General features: G+C 35.2%; 3 protein-coding genes across 4 annotated transcripts in view; 2 read left to right on the plus strand and 1 right to left on the minus strand.

Annotated features, from left to right (window-relative positions):
- Window positions 1-23,793, minus strand: part of Kal1 (anosmin-1 Kallmann syndrome 1) — a 37,136-nt gene extending 13,343 nt beyond the window's left edge. Inside the window, exons 1-5 of one of the 2 annotated variants that reach the window (XM_072001165.1) lie at window positions 23,475-23,793; window positions 17,762-17,886; window positions 10,264-10,456; window positions 8,241-8,570; window positions 126-322 (exon numbers count right to left, since the gene is read on the minus strand). In XM_072001165.1, the coding sequence (XP_071857266.1) occupies window positions 126-322; window positions 8,241-8,570; window positions 10,264-10,456; window positions 17,762-17,886; window positions 23,475-23,616 (987 nt within the window). In that variant the 5' untranslated portion in view covers window positions 23,617-23,793. The remainder of the gene's footprint in view (window positions 1-125; window positions 323-8,240; window positions 8,571-10,263; window positions 10,457-17,761; window positions 17,887-23,474) is intronic. The other variant, XM_072001164.1, reaches the window with a different exon arrangement.
- LOC139986778 (tachykinin-like peptides receptor 86C) overlaps window positions 1-25,040 on the plus strand; it is a 211,886-nt gene that overhangs the window by 111,425 nt on the left and 75,421 nt on the right. The gene's annotated exons all lie outside the window — the stretch shown is intronic.
- On the plus strand, window positions 318-6,680 carry LOC139986113 (uncharacterized). The gene is made up of 4 exons (XM_072001168.1): window positions 318-2,076; window positions 4,096-4,195; window positions 4,303-4,407; window positions 6,288-6,680. Exons 1-4 carry the CDS (start codon window positions 1,292-1,294, stop codon window positions 6,486-6,488), a joined length of 1,191 nt encoding a protein of 396 aa, XP_071857269.1. The 5' UTR covers window positions 318-1,291; the 3' UTR covers window positions 6,489-6,680.

Consider the following 25,040-nt stretch of genomic DNA (forward strand, 5'->3'; position numbering starts at 1 on the left):
AGTTTCTTGTCGCTTTAATATTTCACATAATTTACACGAAAAAGGTGCATATGTTAAAAGAATGGTAAGAATAGAGTGTGTAATGATAATTAAATACTTCTGTATTGTAATTACGTAAAACTTACTTTCAGAACTGTTCTATGATAAACGAGAATGGAATCATTAGTCGGCCCGTGAACAAGGCGGCTCCAAAACACTTTGTAAAATGTAATCGGCACATCTGAAGCTGGTTTGCTCCATCTTAGGGTAATACGCAGTTTTCCATCTACCAGTCGCGCATCGGATAGAGTCAAGTTTTGTGGTTCTTTTGGATTCCGTGGGTCTAAAAGTAATAAATTACCCTTTAAATGTATAATATGACAGCCGCAAAGAAAACTTTGCTTCTCTCTTCCCCTCTAATTTCTGTCGCAAAACTTCGTGAAAGCTAATTGCATGTTTTCGTCGTAATTGTTAATTTATGATATTGTTAATTTATACATAAATTTCTACAACAAAGGGAAGTACCTGTGCGATGTTCCTGATGTCTCGCTGATAAATATACACTACGTTTATGCATTATAAACTATACAAGGCTATCTTCTGTCATACAAAGATAATTAAAGGGAGACCAACAAAGTTGTAATTACATGACGAACGATCGACGATTCGACCGAAAGAAGTTTAAATTGCACATGATATATTATGCACGCCAATGTATGGCGCTTCTGGTAAAAATGATAAATGGATAAGCAGATCAACGATGGAACGACAAGGAGCGGTATTATCAAATATTTCAGACCGATAGAACATTCGCGAGCCTCTCTATCGATGAAAAGCATAACGTTGACTATTGAAACATTGTTTTAAGCGATAATAAATCAATAATAATAGTAGATAGTAGATTAATAGTAAAGAAGTTATTAAAAAATTAGATATTCGATCAACTACATATTATCGTTGCAGCCGATTTTCAATTCGTTCCACGTGACAAATGGAACATCTGTATTATACTTTACATAGCTGTGACGTATTAATTTATCCAGGACAGTTTCGTATTTGTATTATTGTATATTATACGAATTAAACGTAAAGAAATCTCCCATAAATAAAAGGGACAGAAAATTTATGGAAAGAAATTTATGAAGAAAAATTCGTTCCAATAACTTCTATCGTTATTATGGCTGTCCAATGATAAGACGAAGAGCGAGATATACACGAGAACACGGCTCAGAGAACCTATCTATAATTAAAAATTGATTACGTATCATATATTCTTGTTCTTACTACCGAACAGAATTAGTTAGCCAGCGGAATGGATTTTCGAGACTTGAATCCTTTCAACATTTTTTTAAGTACGCTTTCGGCGAATTTTTTGCCGATGTCGAATAAAGAAACGAAATTACCCATCTTTTTGAAAATCTACTCGATCATCATTTGGTTAATAGAACTGACATATTTTGTCGCTTGTGTCGTCGGAATTTTGACTGCATCGAGGGAAAAAGCATTGAAGGATGGAACGGTAAACCTTGTGATCGCGATAGAAGTGCTCGTGCTAATGATTTATATGCATAATCGTAAGAATGTACTACGTGGATTAATTGGAAAATTAAACCATCTCATCGAAGGAAATAAAATGCTTCAGAATATGATAGTTAGCGCACTGGAACCAATGGAGAAGCCGCTGAAAATTTATACGGTTGCTAGCGTTGGTTCGCTCGTTCTTTGGATATTATTGCCGCTTATCGAAGCTTTCCGGAAGAACGAGTTCTATTATTCGGATTATCGAGTGCCATCCATTCTATCCAAGGAACCTTTTCCACTCAGCGTTTTCGTTGGCGGTGTCATCTTCCAGGTCGCCGGTGGTGCATTCACGCTAATCAGAAAGATTAGTTTGGATATCTACACAATGCACATTATTTTGTTAACGACGGTTCAATACAAGTATCTTCGAATGAAATTTGCGGCGATATTCGAACAGAAAGGCGAAACTTTAAACGGTTCGTACAACGATATTACCCGGCAGAATGTCTCGTTTAGGAACAAAAGGATGATCCAGGAAATGAGACTGTTGACCCGCCATTACGGAACTGTAGTCGAGTAAGTGTAAGAACGTGATCAGTATAAATATTCATGATATATATAAATGAAAGTATATATTAGCTCGTAGAGGCATAAGCGCAAAAGTATTTTTATTGCGCCGATAAGTTTGTCTCGTGAATACCTACACGATAGCGTCGCGTTAAAACGTAAAGGAAGCATAAACAAGAAATACTTATACAAGTGACAATTCCTGGTTTGTTGGAGTTTTATCGTGTAAAAAGCGTACTGCTTTGTAACAACTACGTGCACTGCTGTGTATACGACAATTCCTGAGCGGCGCCAGTAGTTGGCCGCAGATCGTACAACGTTATTAGCACGTTAGAAGTCGTACAGCGTTTGCACTTTCGTTTTCTTACAGTACTATTTTACATTACATGCACAGCATTAGTTTTTTCTTTACGTTTCTCACACGGACAAATAAATGCACATTCTAATAACTCATTACTGTAACAATTGATTGTCTCTTGCATGTTGGTCTTTACAATTAGTGGAGCGTTCACAGCGTTCAATATCTATCGTCAATATATTTCGGAGTTCTCAACATCGTGTTAAGCAAAAATCTCTCTAGACGATCAACATACGTAAATCGTCGATACAATGTTGTCAGTGTTCGATGAAAAATTGCATTTTCCTTGTACGTTCAACATTATTGAAGACACGTTGCGTTTCGAGTTAGCGTTTAGCGACGCCTAATTAAAAGAAAGCTCGTTCAGCCATTATTTTGACATTATCAGTGGAAAGACTACAGAAGAAGAGACTATGGGCTAGGAAGTGGCTTTTAAGAAGAGAACTGTGTTTCCACGCGGAGTAAAAATACGTTTCAACGAACACTCTCGTCGATGTTCAATAATATTGAGAATATTATATTGCACGTACATCGATCGTCCGACTGTACTTATAACGTTGAAAATCGTGATATATTGACAATAATATTGATTGTGTGAACGCTTGTTAGGATTAAGACGAAAGAAAATACAAAAGAGTCATCAGTTTCAAAGATTTGTACTCTTTGAACATTTTTTAATTAGAGAAAACACAATTTAAATATCCTTTGATTTTATATAGGCGTAATATATGTATAATTCGAGATGAAAATATGATCGATTTGAAGTGGTATGATGATCCACGATTAAGACTTAAGCGATATGCTAACAAGTTTTGATGGCAATCTGACAATCGCGTTTCCTATACATTTTAATTTTACTTTATTCGAGCAAATATTCGCGAAAATATTGCTCTTTTCGCGTATATTGAATGCCTCAAAAGATTTTTTATGAAAATTTTAAACATACATAATTTTTATATAGCCGAAAGTAGCAACAAGAAAAAGATACATTAGTTTGTCTTGAATAATGTATTTCGAAGAAACATTGAAACGTTTCTCTTGCCTCAACATGTACGTTTGAAGAATATGATTATATTTTATGCGATAAAACAATTAATATGGCCATAAAGATAAAGATCGAAATTAAAAATGTATTATATTTCTCCAATAATTACAATATTCGTTTAATTTCGATCTCATGATAACTGGTACTCACAAATTGGATTACCGCGAACAGTTTCTCGCTTCTGTTAACCGTCAAATAACAGAAACGATCGGCAAAAACCAAGTACACGTACAATACTCACTCGCGATAATCTTTCATCATATTTCGAGTCGTGGCACAGATACTCGCGAAAATATTGCTCTTTTCACGTATATTGAATGTCTCAAAAGATTTTTTATGAAAATTTTAAACATACATAATTTTTATATAGCCGAAAGTAGCAACAAGAAAAAGATACATTAGTTTGTCTTGAATAATGTATTTCGAAGAAACATTGAAACGTTTCTCTTGCCTCAACATGTACGAAATTTACGAAACAATATGAAAAATGGATAATTTGAAAAATATACAGAATTTATATAATATACATGAAATTTTGTAAAAATTTTCCAATTTTGATGACTTTGTAGATGTGGTAACATCGTTTAACATTTATCGTCGTAATAAAATTTCGTAATTATTGTAGGATTGCTGTTACCTTGAAGAAATTGCTTTTTCTAAACGTCGGAGTTCATTACATAAACAACGTTTTCCGGTTCTGCTTTCTAAGTTTTATGTTCGTAATGGTATATTTTAAGTTCCAACTTCTTAATACAGAATTTTGTTTCCTAGTAAATTCTGTTTCTTCCGTTACTGCTTATCTTCTACAGAGAACAACTGTTTATTTTTTCAGAGTACTAATATGTTTTCCGAAAAATGTTTAGTTATATTGTATACAATTGGTGCGCTGATACAATTTTATATATTGTGCTATTGCATCCAAGAGCTACTCGACGCGGTAAGATTTTTTAAATAGTATAACTACTTATAGTACATCGAATTATACGACAAGCAACTAGTAGTTTAATATCGATAAGAACGTGATATTGTTTTTAGCTAGTTAATCTCTCTCGGTTAATAAGATATATATTTTAGTAATAGCAATGCAACAAACAAACACGAAAGGCTATATACACATATATAGACATTAAATTTATATACATTCATGAATTTTAATAATATCAGGTATACAAATGAATAATCCAAATTTTGTTTAAACGTAAAAAGATTGACAAACGTAAAACGAAATGGTTCCTCCGCCCTTTCGTGGCTACGTATTGTTAACATCTTACTATTGAAAACGACATTTCATTTAGTGCAGTTTCAATATAATCCTAAAACAAATAGTCAATTCGTAAATATCAATAATGGAAGTGTTACGTATTTATTTGTTTTAAGTCAAGTTGAGATTGAAATTGGTAGTTGCTGCCACCAGAAATAGTCCAAGGACTATTTCAAATTTTTATTTATTTCAAACGTTACGGGTAGCGTCGACTAGAGTTTGGTGCTACTGGCAAAACCGATTCCACTTTTCGGCTAACCTGCCATGTGCAGGGATACCAGCACGGGAGAGGATTAAAACTGGTTGAAAGTAGTTTAACAATATCCAATGATTTATTCAAATCCCGCTCGATTCTGACACCGACAATTGACTGACAGATATAAAATTCTTCGGTTGACAAAATGATAACTCTTTGAACGGTAATATTGTTATTCGATAGACGAAGGATAATTATTATACTGACTTCTCTGAGTCGCTACATTTATTTATATCTGTCGGAGATGGAAAAGCGTCGGGGTCCTTCCTTTGAAAATGTTTGGGAAGATCTCCAACGTTTGTTCAACTGACGACTTTGTTTACAATTTAAATTGTCTCAATATCATTATGAAAACATAATTAGATAAATATAAAAACATAGATAAATTTTCGCAAGATATAGCTTTTAGCGGCTTTAACTGCCTTTCACTTCAAATACTGTAAACACGGTTTCAAATTGCAAATCGGTTATTGGTATGTTTATTTAGATTTGTGTATAGAGTGGTTTCTTGTTCTCGTTACGGTTCGTGCGGAGCGCGGGACGTGACAGAAGAAACAACGGAAAAAAGTGCACATTTGTCGCTGTATTTTTCATGAATTCTCACGAGGAAAAAATGTTGAAGAAACATGCGAATTGATTTGTAACTTTCTCGGTGAAGGTATTGTATCGTACGATGAGTGTGCGTTTTGGTTTAAACGGTTCGAAAAGCGGCGACTTTCGTTCGATCGACAAGCAACGCTCTGAAAGCTCGCGAAAGTGCGATCACGACGATTTTAAAAGCAACTACCGACTGAGAGTTCAAACGAGAGTAGAAACGCAAAAACAGTTTGCGGAGTAGCTAAAAGGTAATACAGCAGATCGAATCACCTACACGAAGTGGGAAAGATCCAGAGAGAAGAGAGGTGGGTGTCCTGCGGAGGATTGCTGCGTGATAGCGCCAGACCTTAGGTTGCTTTTGATGCAAAAGACATCGCAACGAGTCCCAGATGGGAAATTACGCAATATCTGGTACATTCAGCTGACATTGCTCCATCAAACTAACACCTGTTTCGGTCGATGTAGTCACTTTCAACCATTTGATGAAATATATAAAAATAACAATAGCTGGACGACTTATTTTTAGTGGAAATTTTGTTTCAATCTTTTTAAAAATAAATCTTGAATCTGTGAAAAAAATCGAATTATTCATTTGTACACCTAATATAGTTTATGTAATAAGATTAATATATTTACACGTACAAATACGTTATATATACATATACGATTGTACAACGTATTAATATCCATTCGAAATTCTTAGAGCAACGCTGTAGCTGACGATGTAATATATGAAAAGTGGTATTTGCACGACGTATCACTGCAACGTGCAGTTCTTATGATAATTTCTGCCAACAAATTAGAGTGCAAATTATCTAACTCTCGACACATTGATTTAACTTTGTCGTCATTCATGTCGGTAAGTGTTTGTACCGTCTTAATAATAGTAATTACTTTTACTTGATAATTATGCTACCTGTTGCATACAATACCTCCAGAAGTAAATCGAATCAATTGACCAATTGCCAAATGCTTTATATAGAATTTCTTTTGTTATTGCATTTTTATTTTTAACGTGTAATAGCGTAATTTGATCGATTTGCTTTAGGCAAGGTCGGATCGAAGCTTTCCGTGGCCTGGGACTATGGACCCAGCGTTGGGCCCTTTCGTAGAAAGACGAGGGGAGGCATTAAATAAAATTTAGTTTCCAATAAATTATATTTAAAAATTAGTTACTCGTTTTTAAATTTGTATTCTTATTTAGGAAAATCTTTTCAATGGTTCGGGAATGGTGGGGATTCTTGAATCACTATGCCCATGGCTATAGCTCCCCTCCTCTAGTCCTCTTTTAATCCGGGCCTAACTTTTAGACAGGACATCTATATATAATTATAGATAATTTAATTAACTACTCTCTACTTAACTAATTTTTCACTGTTTTTCTAGATCCTAAATCAAGCATATTCCGTATGCTTATTGTTTCTTAAATCGAGGCCTGGTTAAAATTTAATATTATAACGTTATGCGACGTAACATACCTTAATCATTAATTAATCTCCACAATATGATTAAATACAGCATCGTAAATAAAGTATTTATTTAATTACAATGTAACATTAACGTTTGAAGAATATGATTATATTTTATGCGATAAAACAATTAATATGGTCATAGAGATAAAGATCGAAATTAAAAATGTATTATATTTCTCCAATAACTACAATATTCGTTTAATTTCGATCTCATGATAACTGGTACTCACAAATTGGATTACCGCGAACAGTTTCTCGCTTCTGTTAATAACATCAAATAACAGAAACGATCGGCAAAAACCAAGTACACGTACAATACTCACTCGCGATAATCTTTCATCATATTTCGAGTCGTGGCACAGAAGTTGTTGCATCAAATTCAGTGGGAAGAATAACAACGTTCGCTGTGTGCACTGTGATTTTTTTCCCTGCGTGATTTCCATGTCTTTTGCAACGTACAGCAATTTTTCAGAATGAAGGACGAAAAAAGGAAGTGACATAAAATGGTCACAGGAAACTAAAGACAAATTATCCGCAACTAAACTTGACTGCTTGTTAAATTGATTCCTTGTCACGATAAGTGTTTATAGATAGTTAGTAATTGAGTTTGGTAATTGAGATACCAAGTAATAGTTCATTTCACGCACTATTTCCATCTGGAAACAAGTTTGCAGAGACCTGATTTTAAATCAGGACAACGTGCTGCTCGCTTCAAAACTGGAATAAGCATGTTTCGTGCGTACTTGCGTTGTTCTCTGGATGCAATAAGAGTAACGCAGAGAAACCTTGGATGAATTCTTTTAGTATCGTTCGGATTCTCGCGGAACAATCGCAAGTTCGCCCAAGTTCCAGCAATTGCTGGATGGTTAGGACTAATTCGTTTGCAAAGACTATACAATAATTAATAAATTAATTAAGTGGTTTTCAGGCCATTCCCTTCTAAAGCTAAGTCTACGTTTAACAATAAACCTGAACCAATTGTAACATGGCTAGTGGCGTCTTTCGCACGGAAGTGTCCTGCTCCAGATATTGGCAATCGTTTATCGCACGCTATTCGGAATACAGTTTCTACGTAAAATAATGTTTCTTGTTTTTTATCGCGAAAATCGTACGTTAGAATTCTCCGTTGATGCAGGTTAATTATTAGAAAAAACAGAGAAGAACGTGAATAATGTAGCGCTTACCTTTTGTTTTAAAAGGTTTGGAAGGCTCCGAGTATCCTCGGGATCCATTTGCATTGATGGCTGCTACGCGAAATTGATACCAGTGTCCTGTCTTTAATCGTTCTCGAATCGTTGCGTGTGACTTTGATGAAACGTGACGAACGATCCATGGACTTGATCTAGATTCCAGGTACCTTGGTCCAAGTAAATGTCGTTCCTCCACCAAATACCTCACACCTTTGATTCCGGTAGATTCATCGATACGCTGTGCCTTAGAATTATACCAAGTCAAAGAAACTAAGTTGTTCTTTTGTTGCCTGATTTGGACATTCCTGGGTATCAAGGGTAAATCTGAAAAAAAGAAAAGAAAAAGAAAAATGCAAAAATGTGAATTTTATCTTGGTTTGTGCGTAAATATATGTACAACTCCCGCTGAAAAGTTTGGAGCACCGTTTGCAACTTCAAGCTACGATAAACGGTTGAAATTCTCCCAGGATAAGCAACACGATATTTACATCATCTCTTCTTACACGAAACAACAAATACAGAGATAGTGCTGTGTCCGAATATTAATGACGGTAACTGTGTTTCAACGAGGGAATGCCGCATAACGTTTAGTCTTGCAGGAAGGCCTGTATCGAATGACTTACTTGGGTCAACTGCTGTCGAAATACGTTGTAATATACTGTTCTAAACTGTAGTTATTATTAATTGTCGCAAGCTCTTATAAACTGTTGTTGCAGAAGCTTGTGTGTCTTAAAAAAAAAAAAGAAAAAAAAAGAATGCTGGTCTGTTAATGATTTTTGGAGCACAGCGTTCGAAATTCTGCTCGTCGATTGGTTTTCATTGAACGCAGTGAATTTGTAATTAGCGTGCCTCTATGGTATCACGTACGCTTTCCCATGCACCTCTATTGTATGGTACATCTTCGTGAAGAGAAAGTGGTCCTTTGTATCGGGATATGTCTGAAGCTTCGGACTATAATTAGGCAAAGTGGTGGTTTTGGCATTCGATAAAGCGCAGAGTTATGCTCAGCTAATTTCTAGACCGCGGTTTTTTATACATTTATAGGAAATTTAAAAGTGTACAATTTCACAGAATGCAAAAACGTAACGTGAGCAGATATGTGAAATATCCAAAGCATAGTGTTTTCTATAATACTGTGTAGATAAAACAATTTTTTTATCAAATTAACAATTAACAATTGTATTATCAAATAGATGAATTTGCATAAAAATCCACGATCTATTAATCGTTTTAACCCTTTGGAAACATCGAGTTAATTATATTTGTAGACACGGGCATGCGAATTTTGGTCTCCATTCTTCGAAAGTTTGTACACGAAAATCCTCAAGCGTCTTAATCCGGCCAGACGGAGTAAGTTTCGGATATTTCTATAAAGTATGAATTAAAAAATCATTTGATCTATATTTGCGTTGGTGACTAAGAAGTTGGTGCGTCAAGTCGAATATCTTTTATGCAAAAATTCTTGCGTATTATTGTAACGTGGATCGATGTAACATAAAGTAAATTAAAAATTCAACTTTTTTAAGCTTTAGAATTAGACCACTTTTGTAGTCACCAGCGCAATTATTCCCCTCTTTGGTGAACATTCGTAAAAAGACAGCCACCTCCGATTTCCAATAATTTGTTGATATGCCGTTGTAGTCACCTTAAGTATTTGTTGAGAAGGTTTCAGTCGGGACTCCCCGTTTATCGAGAAGAGTTTTCACTGTGTGTATTGTGTAAACAGTAGTTTATTTATTGATACAATAGTAGGTATCAGTATCTTTGATACACTGAAAAAAATCGTGTAAATTGTTTATACGTCGAATAAATATAAATAATTTGATCGCACGTAATTAATTGGTTATTCGTAAAGCATAGAAAATCAGTGTTACAAGCGCATCAGCCGCAGATACAATCGCACTAATACACGCGCACTACCTCTCATACAATTAATTGTTTTATATTGTAAATTGGAGAAATTACGTTCGTGTAAAGAAAGCTTAATTATAAATGACAAATAAAATCTAATGCGTACCAGTTACATTGTGTAAACCAACGGGATGCATGCATGTGACACCGCAATCATGTCTGCAACATTTTGCTAAATCTGGGCAACGAGAGTCATCGACGCAAGTTATCAAACAAACAGCTTCAAAGGGTGACATGGATGCTTTATCAGGACAGTGACCAGGTTTTGTGTAATTGGATGCCAAGCAATTTTCCATACACTAAAACAAAACAATACATCGAACAGTTATACTCACATATATGTACAATATATTATATATTCTGTATAAGAAAATAAATATAAAAATAAAAAGGGAAAGTAATATAAATAAAAAATTGTTAAATATATATCAGGGAAGATTCTATCTCTTCAACGTCCAGAAATGATATTTATATTAAAATTAAAATTGTCCCTCCACGTTAACTGATATTGGTCTTCGTACAAGTAACATCTTCAAGGAAAACAAAAATTGTTGTCTTCCAAATGGCACCTACAGCCTGTTTTATTTTCACTCTTCGACTGTTTCGGACATCTGAACGTGTCGAGTTCGTCGTACACTTAAACCAATTTCAATCTCAAACGTTTCTCTCTTTTGTGTTTTCTCGAACGAGTCTCTTGCTAGCCTACGCAATATGGTTTTCATTAAAATACGTCTCTAATCATTGAAAAAATTTATCTTTGACGATATAGGATGCATCGCTCTTGTGCCATCCGACTTCTGTGGACGCACCTTCCCGGGAACGTTGCCTTCTTACTTAAACTGTTTACGTTACGTGCCTAGCGAAAGAAGAAGAATTTCCATAACTGTGAAGAAATCCTATTCTTGCCTTTTGCGACGTAACATCTTCATTTCGGTGAATCATTCTACGTATATTTCTAACCCATTGTTGGCGGTATACTGTGAAATAAATTTTGCCGCAGTTCCCGCGTATTTTTGGAAAATATATCAATGTTTATGAAGTGAAAATCGTCGATTCTCACGTTTCTCGTCAGCAGTGTATTAATATACAATGACTTGCTATACAATGTCTGAGTGTAATAGAACATATGGAACTCGTTTCCTGACCTGATTGTATATCTAAAAACAATGAAAAATGTTCCTGCAAACATATCCTCTATCCGTCTTTCTTTATGAGATCTAACGAATTTTGCACAGCAACAGAGCAAACTTTATTGAAAATGTTGAAATATCAGGGATCAGAATAGAACGAGGTTTTCAACAAATTCGGGAAATACCAGTAATCGTTCAAAGTTGCCTTGAAACGCAAGGTGGTGAAACGCAACTTCTCTAAAGGTGATTAGATAAGAGAAAATCAAAGAAGAAAATTCGTCGTGTCTTATACACGAAGACAGATACACGGTACGTTTATATGAATCTTTTCTCATTGTTGTTAGATATACAATCAGCTCAGGTGACACATCTTCTGTCACATCCTGTATATTATATAATTATATATCAATTAATTAGGTCGAAATGTATTAAATTTTGGCTCGTTTAATAGTTTCACGGGACTACACTAATTCGATACTATGAAAATTAAATATATAGAATCTGTTTAAAAGATATCTCGTTAGAAGCAAAGGTATGTGCGAATATTCTTTGTAACCATTGTACAATATTAATATTTTTAATGCGAACTGAGTCACGAAAATTATCACGAATGTATGAATTTTCAGTTTCGTAATCCACACACGTATTCGGTTGGTAATAGTTATCTCGAAAGAGGCCGTCATTATGGTAATTTCCTAGCTCATTCACTTAATGACTTAATACATTGCAAACAGTGCTGTAAACAGCACATTGCGCCGACAGGATAAAATGTCCTCAGCTTCTCTTCTGTATATCGTCAAGCTAAAATTTGCATATCGTTATCGATTTGCCTGATAAAAATGAAAGCGAATAGATCGTACAGAATGTTTTAACGATACGTGTCTTAACGTATCAACAAAATTCATGGAACTGCTTCCATGACGCGGTGCGAAGATCCTTCGATAGAAGAAGCCAAGTCATTTTATACAGGACTCAGATTGGCCACACGAGACTTTCTCACGAATTCCTTCTACAGAGAATACCCCCCCACCCCACCCCACTGCAGCATGTGCCAATGTCCTCTTGAATATATATTGATTTTTTGCGAAGAAACTGAAACCTCACGAAATCAGGCCAACCTTCTCAAATCACTGAAAGAATTCTTCCACGCTACAAAGAATGTTGAGAATCTTCTCGAATTTACCCGGAGCAATAAACGCCTTTACTATTCCATTTAACTGTCACTAATCGTCGGTACACGTCGCTAATGATCCAAACCTTGATGTTAGATAAAGAAAAAAAAATTGTTTAAATAGTTCTAGTGGAGCTAAGATTTTTATTATAACGCTTTACATTTAAGAAGCGATGTGACTTCATCGCGAGATTTTTGTGACCGACTGTATGTATCTCATTTGTGGCGTTACGTAAGGAGAACATTTCCTTACTGTTCTTAAAATATCCTTTGATATTGTGGCAGGAGAAAGGGAAGTGTCCTAGAATTCGTTCTTTTCGTCTCTGAAGTAATGCAAGAAGCACGACACCGACCAACTGGATGGCAATCAGAAACAGGATCATGAAACGGCCATAATCGTTAAAGACCTTATATGCAAATCTCTCTATTCTCTATTCATTTACGAAGGCTTTCGGTTGCATTCACCGAGATCCGGGTTGCGTTATCTTTCGAACCTTCTTCCTCGAGCTTACAATCCACGAGCTTAGCCGAACTTTCGATAAGATATCCGCACTACAAATTTTTCCCATTTTCCATGGAAATTAACGGTTTTGAAAATTCAGTATCACGAACATTTGGCCGACGAAGGTTTTGAATGTAGAAATCCGCGTAGAATCGTCATCATACATGTGAGGTAGACAAGCGATGCCGCGCTAGCAGTGCTCCAAATGTTAATTTTGCCGCTTATCGCTTACCGCTCTCTGTAGGATCACGAACTAACCGACCGATTCACCACGGCCGGAAAATATAAAATGACCCAGGGCTAATTCAATATTCACGATAAAAATGCATGCAAAGTGGTCCATACAATGGGTTAAGAGCACCAAATTTGAAAAAGGATATTGTCAAAATCCATGAAGACGTCACGCATCAACAAGTTGGCTGAGATTTTGTACACCACTTGCGACTTTAGTGATCTCGAGAATCATTAAAAAGTGTCGTTCTAGTGGAATATTTTCCAGTGCGAATACTATACTAGAGCCCGAATTCCTACAAGCAACTTTTTGAATCGTCCTTAGTCTCCACATTGTGCTTATGTGTGCGAATAAACGGACGTGTGTGTAGATGATCAAGTGAGACTACAACTGACTACCGTGATTATACGTAACAGTAAAATTTCCGTAATGAATTTTAAAATTTACATAGAAGATACAAGACAATTATTGCAAACATAAACTTATCGTTAGTGAGGAATTATGATGCAGCATGCATAGTAACCTCGAACACGCGACAATAGATGCTATTTTTCCATTTTTCCTGCACTCGACTGCAAAACTGCAACACATTGCGAAGAATGCAAATTCGACATTGGAACTTTAACATTTTTGCCTAAGAAACATTTCCTACACCTTTTTACAAATCTTCACCGAGAGGTGTATAGAATAACGTTACGATACACGTGATAAATCATTTTCCAACACCTTGTAGAATAAACGAATCGTTTTTATTTTATTAGTAGCATCCGAATCCTAAGAAGTGCACCTTGAATATTGAATTTGGTTTGATTTATAGGTACATATTGAACTTAATTAATTTTATATACACGTACCTTAACCGCCAAGGAAAATGGGTTGAGCTTAAACGCTGTATGTATGAGACTGTCGCGTGGTGTGTACGAGCGAAGGGATTTTTTCCAGGGATTGCATTAACTTAAACACGACACATTCCGCCTGCGTGGAGGACTCCATGTATACTATGTAACATCTTCGTACACTAGAACGATGATTCATAGCGTAATACCGACCACGTGCTTTGATACTCGGGAGGATTGCTCTTTCGCTTATTCTCATTTTCTATTTCTCTTCTCTTCCGCAACAAGACTGTATAATCTGATCATCAGTTGAACGCGGCAAATGGAAAGAGAGCTTCAACTAGATACAATAACTGCTTGTCACTGAATCTGAGTTACACGCGAGCCGTACTATACTTTACTTGTACTATCTAGAACTATACTTTAGATATTTTATATATTTTTCGATATTATGTATTCTATGTATTTTGCGTATCGTATTATCGAAGACATTAAAATATCGCTTCTCCGAGTAGTCGCAGCCTCAGCTTTCGCAAATCTGCGAACAAATCTTTCTGCGACTATATAGTTATATCGAAATGTTGCCTGTTGGCAGGGAGGGATAGGCAGGTGCAACTACAAATGCGATATAATTAGATTCAGAGATGGAGTTATAACGGGAAATACAAATATCGTAGATTGGGTGGATTATCAGATTATTTGAAAAAAGGGGACAACGGAGTGAGAAACTAATTGCTGAGATTAGGTGCACAAGTATAGAAGAGGCAAACAGATATTGTACGGTAAAAGAACGGAGGTGGTGTGTTTTATGTGAAGGAGGATTGGGAACGCTGAAACACTGGGTGGAAAAGAATGTGGAGGAATTGAGGACAGAGGCATAACATTAGAGGAAATTGTTGAGACGAAGAAAAGATGAAAGAATGGTCAACGAAATTAGAAAGAAAGGAGGAGCGTGTGAGAGTGGGTGGGGGAGAGAGGAAAAGGGAATAGAGGAGACAGACACATGGGAAAGCCAAAGAGAGTATGTGAGTAATGGAAATATCAGATTACATTTAAATAATTAAATAAATAAGTATAGAGTAACTAAAGCATAATTAAGAGTAAGTTCAAATATATATGTAACGATCTAGTGTATGTCGAGCTTGAATGACTGTGAGAATGAGAAATCCATATAAATCAATCTCGTTTTACAGCCTACACTTACTATGATCCTACCTCATCGATGTTTCTATCTTTATAACATAATATCTGAGTCTATCGTTAACTGAGGACACTTTTGGACTGAACAAGGGAAAGTGACGAATGTGAGAGGAAGAAATAGAGGGTGAGAGGAAGGCGTAAATCGGGATTATGTGAATTGGAAGAGATTTTGGAAGATACGTTAGAATGTAAGGGAGCGAAGAGGACGAAAGCTGAGAGTAAAAGCGAACAAAGACGAAAGATGGGAATGGAATGGCTTCAGATCTGAGAGTTTCGTGTCTAACAGAAACTTTTGTATAATATTATTCAAACCAATTGAAATTTACAACAGGCCAGAGCGGTTTTTGAATTTTCTTGGACCTTTTAATGCCAAAGCACTCGATTGATGCTTATCTTACATAACTTCATCATGTTCCGCTACTTTTTATTTTGTGAAGTTAACCGGTTTTATCAAATAAGCGGCTCACGTATTAAATAAGTCTTTACTTCAATCTCTATTTTCATGTCTAATGTACATATTTTTGTACATGTGGAATTACTTGGAGCACTGACCTTGACGACATATATCAACGTCATTGAGATCGATCAAGTATAACTCCTACATAATTACCATGAATTTTGACGATATTGCGCAATTCTGTATTGCATTGTTTACATAATTATAGGATCAGCTATAAAATATTTTTATGATGCTGCGCAAGTTATGTCGGACGGTAACAAACCCATAAAGAAGAGATGCGGTTTCTTAAATAAATTTTTTGCCAGTTACGCAGAACGGAAGACACCTCGCAGGATTTCGATGACCTTGTAGTAAGTTGTTAAGGTTAACGTTTCGAGCAATTTTTTCTTATACGTATAACCGTAGTTTCACTTTAGATTTCAAATCATCAATCGATTTACGTTTAATACTATGTGTATTATTTAACGATTTATTTTACGATTTACCTTAAAAACGTTCGTTCTGTAAAGAATTTGTCAATGACGGTAGATACATTTTTTACCAAACGAATTAGAATTACAACGTTCCATAGATTAATCGATGCATCGAAAATTACTTTACGCTAGCTTTGCCGGCGCGGCGGCCTGTTATTATTTAGCCCAACCCACAAACCATGGATTTTTCTTTCTTATTTATACAGTACTGCAGATGATTATCACATCATTGACTCGGGTTTGATATTAAAGCAATTTTGGCAATGTTGTGTAATTTTGTATTATATTGTTTGCATAATTATATATCTTATAATTATAGGCCTATAAATTCACTGTGACTCCAAAGGACTGCCGTGCATTCTGCTGCCGTAACAGGGATATACATTATTCGAACGATCGAAGGAACTGGTCAGCGTACTTATTGGCCTACTTTTTGCAAGTAATGTAGGAGCGGATGTATCCTTACGCCACGAGGATAATCTGGGGCCATTGACCAGCTGTGCTGCACTTTATTAAGAAAATCGATAGCAATGTCGATCCTTTAAAAAATTTCATTCATATATCGTACAATTTTTTAACATTGTGACTATAATGCATGACGTTGAATGTTTGATTACAAACTAATACAGAATTTCCATACGTATTTACTAATTAAACTTCAAATTTTGCTATTGTAGTCAGAATAATCGTGTGTAATTACAGTGCCATTAAAATTTCAAAAAGTTTCGTGTAATACACAAAATACATTCATAAACTGTGCTAAATGTTTCAACACTTTCATCAGCTACTGTATGTATTTGTATTACGTTATGCATTAGCTCAAACGCTTGATACTTCGGATTCGGCAGCAATTGGACCTTATAGAAGAGACGTGAAGTGTCTTACACGAATATAGGTACCGTCGCCACGTGGTCCTGTTAGCGTAGAATAATTCAATTACACTGCCCGTACATAGGACGTAAGAATCAAACGATGTCAACATACGCAGACAATGCGACGCGACATCCGCGGTACTTTCACATCTTCGATCGATCGTACGATCGATAGGCAGTTGATGTTGATAGACGACGATTGATAAAAAGAATCGTCGGAGATTTCCACGTGCTGTCAGATTAAAAACTTATTCTATCATCTTTATATCGTCGTCGAATCTACCGAGCAAGAATCAAATGATCGAAAGGCTGAAAAGATTTAAGCCGTCAGACCCTCAGAAGCGACTCGATTGGAACCAAACAAATTCAAAGAGTAACAAATACAGAGAATAAAGTATCAATGGATGCTTGAATATCTCTGTAAATATGTCTATACTCTGAATTGTATACCACAGTCCTGTTTCTTCGATACAACTTAAAATTTTAATAGGCTTTAAAATATACAAATATTTCGTTCTGCTTTTGGCAGTTTATCGCATAAGCTTTCCAGTACCCGCCAATTAGCTCTCTTATTATTTGCCATTGCGTACAGATACGCGTACTATTAGTTGTGTTTGTGAAATGTTCAGAGTATTAAATTGTATTAATAGTTGGAATATTAGTATTAGCAGTAGTAAATTAGTAGTAAATTTGATGTGTAGAAAGTATTTACACGTTGGAATACTTACTTCATCAGGATAATTGCCACCGCAACGAACATCGCATCTAGCAACTCTGATAGTGTCGTACTCTTCGATGTACTTGGTCCAAGATGCGAGACATCCTGGTAAAAGTAACCACCAAAGCCACCATTCTGCGGAAAAAATTAACGGTAATATTGAATAACATGATGGCGAGTGAAATAAATTTCAACTTCGATGAAACAAAACGCGATGAGCTTAAGACGAATCGAATTACATTTACTTTTTTTTCGAAAGGTTGATACCGATACGAATACCAGTAAGTCAATACACTTTCCAAACATGACACATTATACACTGGCAATATAGACGAAAGAAAAGTGAACAGCTATTATCTTTAGACTGCGAATTTTTATGCAAATTATTTTATGTCACAATTTTTCATGGATACGGTTAGAAGAATCAGATCTTGGCAGGATTTACCTTTCGAACCTCCCTTTCGGACCTGCGAAACCCCCGACGCTACGGGACATTCTGTCTTTGAAGAGTAATATATTCCGAATAGTTTGTTAAATTTATCCTTAAGTCTTTTACAATTACGTAAAAATTTATAGTCTGATTATTATATTCTTTTAATATACAGAGACGCTTTCTGAAACTTGCAATTTTAATCTTTGTGGACAAGGACGATACAATCAAATATAGATCTTTCTTAAAATAGCTATCGAACGAAGTACCGCAAGGTAATTAACAGACTGATACGAACTTATGAATATTTAATATGTTACGTGTGTTGTACAAACAATTGAGTCGGTTCTTTGCTAAATCGGTTAACTCTGCGAAACAAAAAATAGATATTGATATCAGATATTGATATGTATCGATAAATAGAGTAATTGCTTTGACTTAATTAATAATGGGAAAGATATAAATATGTTACTTGTAAATTCGGTTATAACGACCAATCATAGATTACTATTTTACACGAAGCTGAAAACTATGTCATAGACAAACTCGAAATACACGAAATAAAGCAATCGATACCATCGATACTAAGCTGTTTGGTAACTGGTGGTACAAGCGACTAGAGGGTGATTCTACGTGAAAAGATGAGTAGAAAAGAAAGAATAACATTTTTTCCTAATCCCAAATACATATGCATATATGTAATATACTATAAGTAGAATTTTGTGAATTTATTCAAAACGATGAAGATGACGAGATATAATTATTTACGACTATATTTACATACTTTATAACTTTCAGTACAATGCTTTAATTATAACTTTAATTAAACAAAAGAAACAATGTTCTATACTTTTTGTTCTACACCTATATTAACGAAACAAAACGTAAATTGCCAAAGGAAATTTAAATATATCTTACTTGATAATATCTACTTTGAATGTTCCGTAGTTAAAAGCCACATAAATAGCGTACAAGTATGCGTGTGTATGTGATATACATACACATTAATTTCGGTATAATTGCGGTATTGCTGGATACAATTTCGACGGAGTTTTATGCATTTTTAGGAAATATAAAATTGCAAATATGCGCATGACATGTGAAATTACACGAAATATTCAGAGTACAGTAGCTATAGTATTCAATGGATGAAGTAAATTTCTATTTAAATTCCATCCGCTTGATTAGGTTTACGAAAATACGAATTTGCATAAAAATCCGCAGTTAATGATCGCAAACAGTTGACGAAAGTACGCGATTTGTATTTACAAAATACTAACGTATTCTTAAGTGCACAAATTGCTGACAGTGTAACGCGACATTTTGTATAAACAGATGGATGTTTCTACTTTAGTAACTCGGGTTTCGCTACTAAATACGCAAATCGTTCGGATTTGCCGTGCAAATACCAAGTCCATGTAGCGAAGTGTTGGCATATTAATCACGCATATCGTTGGACCTCTGTTACCAAGTACGTGATCAGAGTTTCATTGATTCGTGTTCTGTGTGTGTAATTGCGTCGTCGAATTATAGAAATCGTTCGTCAAAATTTCATCCTCGTATTCATCCTAAATACTTCAACGCGTCGTAAAATTCATAGAAAATTATTTATTTCTCTTTCAGCCCTGTTGTCCTCGCTTCTTCTTCGTGTTTCTATCTCTTCGGATGTCTTCTCTGTTCTCGAACTATTCTATTCGTAGAAAGAGTAGAATGCACACACACACACACACAAAAAAAGAGAAAAATTCAATCGAATGGTAAAACCAGATACTACTTTCACGTGCAGGGTCACGTACAAGCGAAGAGGACGACAGGATTAATGTCAATCTAACATCAAGCTGGTATATCTGTTGCTCCGATATTTATTTTATCGAATTGTCTATTGAGATTTTTCATCGTCGTAAATTTTGTGTACAAACAACTAAATCGCCCTTTAGCTTCGTTTTTCCTATTCTTTGTTGTGATTATAATTTATAATCCATCGCATATACACAGGGTGTACCGCGAGTCGCGGACAATCGACATGGAGATGATTGTACAATTAAAAATGAGCCAAAAAGAAAGAATACAATTTGTTCGTGCGTGGCCTCGTTTTCCAGAAGATCGAGTTTGAAAATCTGTCAAGTAGACAAACTTGGCTAAGTGCCGGCAAAGTATGAGCAAACAATCGGGAGAAGGCTATTCCGTTTAGTTTAATTAAAATTCCGTATTATTTCGGTTTAAGGCCTGGTTTTCAACAAAGTTAAATCTGAACATCTTTAGTTAAAGATTAAATTTAATGCATGATACATTTTCAAATTTATCCTCTTCAAAAACAAACCATCGTATAAACAAATTTTATTCTACATTTCTGACTTACTTTCACATGTAGTTTAGTCTCCTGCCGATCAATTACGTCTGTTCATTCTGCAACTAGCCAAGTTTAATTATATGTACTTGCCAAATTTTCAAACCTGATCTTAGTAACGGGACGTCATATGAAAAAGTTTTATTCTTTCTTTTTCGATTCATTTCTACGTGCAGAATAAGTCGATTGTTTACGAGTCGCGAGACACTCTGTATATCTATAGATACAGGGTGTCTGTTAACTGGTAGTACAAGCTATCGGGGGATGATTCCGCACGAAAAAAATAAATGGAAAAGAAAAAATAAAATTTGTTCGTTGAAGGCTTCGTTATTGAAAAAATAAAGCCTGGAAATTAAGTACGTACGTACGTACGTACATGTATGTGAAGTCTCAAACGAAGAAATTTTATTCTTTCTTTTCCATTTATTTTTTCACGTAGAATTACCACTTGGCTGTTTGTATTACCAATTATCAGATACCCTGTGTACATTATGTTCATTTTCACACCTTCAAATTGCCCACAAATGCACAAAAATCCTCCTTCTACTTATCACATATTTAATATCGTTACCATGCAGCTTTTCTGAATTAAAATCCAATTTAGTTTCACGCGTCTCCATACGATTGCTATTATATTCAATCTCCGAGAAATATTTGTATCCCCTTTATTAATATCACATAAATATCGTAAAATAACTTGTACGTATTGTGATTTCAATCGGAAAAAAAGTTGGAAAAATAATCCTTTGTATCTTAACGAACCCATTTGTGTAATGTAAGAACCTTCAATCGTTTAAAATCACTAAAGAAGTAGGTAAGAGGTATTTTACAAAACCGGTTCAATTATCGTAGTACAGCTTCACTGTGGTTCGCGATAGCCAAATAAAGAAAGAAATTAAATGGATTCCTCGTATTTCTGAAATACTCCTATTTTACATAAATGCTTATGATTGTTTCATGTTAATCTGATACCTTATACACACACACACACACACACACGGTATTCATTTTACAAATTGATCTTCAAACCATTTGTGTGCTTTATTGAGATTGACTGATAGAGGAACGAGTGGATGAATTTGTAATAGAAAAATATATTGAAATAAGTATAGTTATAAGTACAGGTATAGTGTATGCTGATCCAGATCCTCGCTCTTCAAGCGTTACAATACAATAGAAAGACGATAGGGAACACGTTCATATATGTATAGCAAAGGACATTACCAAAAAGTTAACCTTTGTGTGTAGCTCTAGCTGAAGGTTAAAAGAAATAGCAATAGAAATCTACTTATAGCTCTTTTGTTTCTAGATCTTGTGATCCAAAACAAAATTTATATTCAAGGGCACGATAATACGGACCTCTTCTTATTTCGAATTTTTTTTTTCACTAAATTCTATTCTCTTCGTAACGGCGATTTTTAGGTCACAATATACAAAAGAAAAGGTGTAGAGTTTTAATTGTAAATAAGTTTGACAATTAAGCAATATATAGGTATATTTATATTATATATATTGCACTTGAATTTTGTAAAATTATTGTTAATTAATGTTTCGCTACACAAATGATCTGATTATACAGAAAAAGTTTGTTTTTTACTAAACAAGTTTCTTTTGTCAATATACCTATATATATATTTTTTTCTTCTGATGTATTACACAGAGAAATTGAATGAATTTTAATTATATTATTTCAATGAGACGCACATTGCGTAATCACATCGAACAATAAAACAGTATAGAGCGAGAGATTCCAAGTTGGTATATCAAATGGTGAAACTTTATAGATTCTTATATTTCGATTATATATCGATTCTTAATAAGAAAATTTTGCATGGGTGTTGAATTTTACATATTTTATCAACAGAATTGCATGAAACCAATAATCATATTTTCCAGTAACCTTCTGAGTTGCATTATAAAATTACTCGATACAAGCACGTGTAAACAATATACAATAGATATAAATGTCCTTATAACATCCTTAAATTTCTCCTACGTATATAAAATTGAATAATAATTAAGTAATAATAGAAAAGGTCCTAAGAAAAACCTAAATATTTTCATTTTGATAATTTACTTGAAAATAAATGCGAATTATCGTGTGTTTGTCACTTTAACCGTAACATATGAAAATTTACTGTTTATATAGGTGAACTTCAAACAAATTGCTAGGATTTTTACAACAGTACGATTTAAATATCTTCATTTTGTTTTGCCTTGAAGTAACGTTTCATTTGCAATTTTTCTTCGTTAATTTACATCGTCAAATTTGATTTTTTAAATACTTACATTTTAAGCTGTGATTATAAAAAGAAATTCTAATTATTCGCTTAATACCTCTTTCAATCACTATTTCTTCCTACTGGCGTATTTTTGGCACCTTGATAAAACAATGAGTTACTATATACTATATTCTATTTGCGTGTCCTTCAACAATGTTGCTTGTGTGCAACTTTTGTAAATTCTCTTACTGTTTGCCCCTCGATGGATTAAAATAAATGCGAGTAAGTAAATTTACCGCTTCAAACGTCGCATATAAAAATTTACTATTAGTAATCATCAAACGAATCGCCGGAATTTTCACCAATATTCTCGAACATGATTCCTAACTGCTATTTAATCACAAGCTAAAATTTTGACTCCTACATACGCTGTTATAATTCTACAAAATGGATCTACATTTAGCAAGAGCAACGAATAAATATAACACAGAATATAACACAGAATAGTGCAACAAAATGTAGTACAAAACTCAAGTATATCAATTTTAAACTCGCTTCTTACCGCCGCGGCATGTTGCAACATTTGAAGGTGAAACGCACAAAAGGATCTCTAAAATATACAACGAAGATCTTGGTATTGTCCGAAGATGAGCCAGACAATGGTGAAAGAGGCGAAAAGCCGTATTGTAGTAGCAGAGACCTAACAGTCAATTGACATACGTACGTTTCAAAATAGTTGGCAACGCGAAGTCAACGCATGATTTTACAGCGTAACTCGAGCCTCCAGCTATGTGCATCAGGGGTGTCAAAGGACTTCCGCGCGTTGGAAGAGGCAGCGGGTAGAAGCGCCGGAAGCGGAGCGGCATATCCACGGAGACGTCGTTGGTCGGTCAACAAAGTACCGGAAGGATCTTCGTGTGCGATCGAGTAGCGCGCAGCGAACCGGTAAAACCAAAGACGGAGTGAGCCGATCGCGGTGAACCGTTCGAACTGAGATCGGGCTTACTTTCTTGCGCGGTCTGATCCTCTCCTGCACTTCTCTGGCACTTCTCCTACTACTTCGACCCACGCCATTCGTTTCCACCACCCTGCTACCACCCGTCGCAATGATCGAATCATTAACTTTGGAAAGGGTCCTGCCAGTGGCGAATACAAGCCTCTCTTTCTGTCTCTCTCACTTTTTTTCTCTCCCTCCTTCTCTCTCTCTCTCTCTTTCTCTCTTTCCCTTCTTCCCCCTCCCTGTCTCTTTCTCTCTTTCTTCCTGCTTCGAGTCTTTCGTTCAATATCACTCGCGTTTCGATTACTCACCTTCGTCTTTTTCTTTCGATAAGAATTTCTACACAGCGCGTTAGATTATTGAGACCTATCGCGTCGTATCTACCGAAGCAGTTGGAAGAAGAACATGCGAGGAATAAAGTGAGCTTAGAAAGATAAGAGTGCGCGCATACGTATGTACGTATGCGTGAGAAAGGATAAAATAAGCGTTATCCTAACATGCTGTTCCATTCGATTCGAATTGAATTGGAGGAATAAACGTTTGGTTTCGATACGAGGTCGAACATTTGCACATTTGGTATAAAGAATAGAGTAGTTTCTAGAACGTTTGTAGCTTCCTTCCCTCTGTCGCGATTTTTATCATTAATCCTGAGACGGTCAAGGAAACGTTTGTAAATAACCAAATATAACGAGAACTTTGAACGGGTCGTTTTTGTAGTTTACCTTCTATGTGCGTCCGTTTCCTGTCTACGTCTTTTATTTTAGGTACGTGGTCTGATATCGAAGAAAGATACGTTTTTTTAAATAATTTTCACGCACTGATCAACTGCATGCTTGATTAAAATTCGGTCGAGAAGATTAATGTGTTACAGTGGATAAAAAATGTATTTACTAAATAATTAATTAGTTTGGTAATACTTCCACATTTACTACAAGCGTTCTACACTACGATGATGAAGTGTGGAACCTGATAAAAAAGCAACGCTTCATTGGGAAATAAGGATATGTATAAACTCTTTTTGTAGCTGCTGTAACTCGAATTTCGTAACTCTTTCGTTCAAAGTTTACTGCACAACATTTCATTCGTAGTAATTTTGCTTCATAAACACCCGCAAAAAATTATTGATTCTTTTAATTATCATGGTAATGTTGGAATATTATCGTTTCTTAGATATTCCTTATTTATAAACTTCATATTTACCTGCGCAGGTATCATTTTCTTTCTTTCTCTTTTTTTTTTTTTTGAAACCCAAATATAATGCCTGAAAAGTTGCAGTAGGCTAAAATTAGTAAG

This window comes from Bombus fervidus, chromosome 4 (assembly GCF_041682495.2).
Source record: "Bombus fervidus isolate BK054 chromosome 4, iyBomFerv1, whole genome shotgun sequence".
Taxonomy (NCBI): Eukaryota; Metazoa; Arthropoda; class Insecta; order Hymenoptera; family Apidae; genus Bombus; species Bombus fervidus.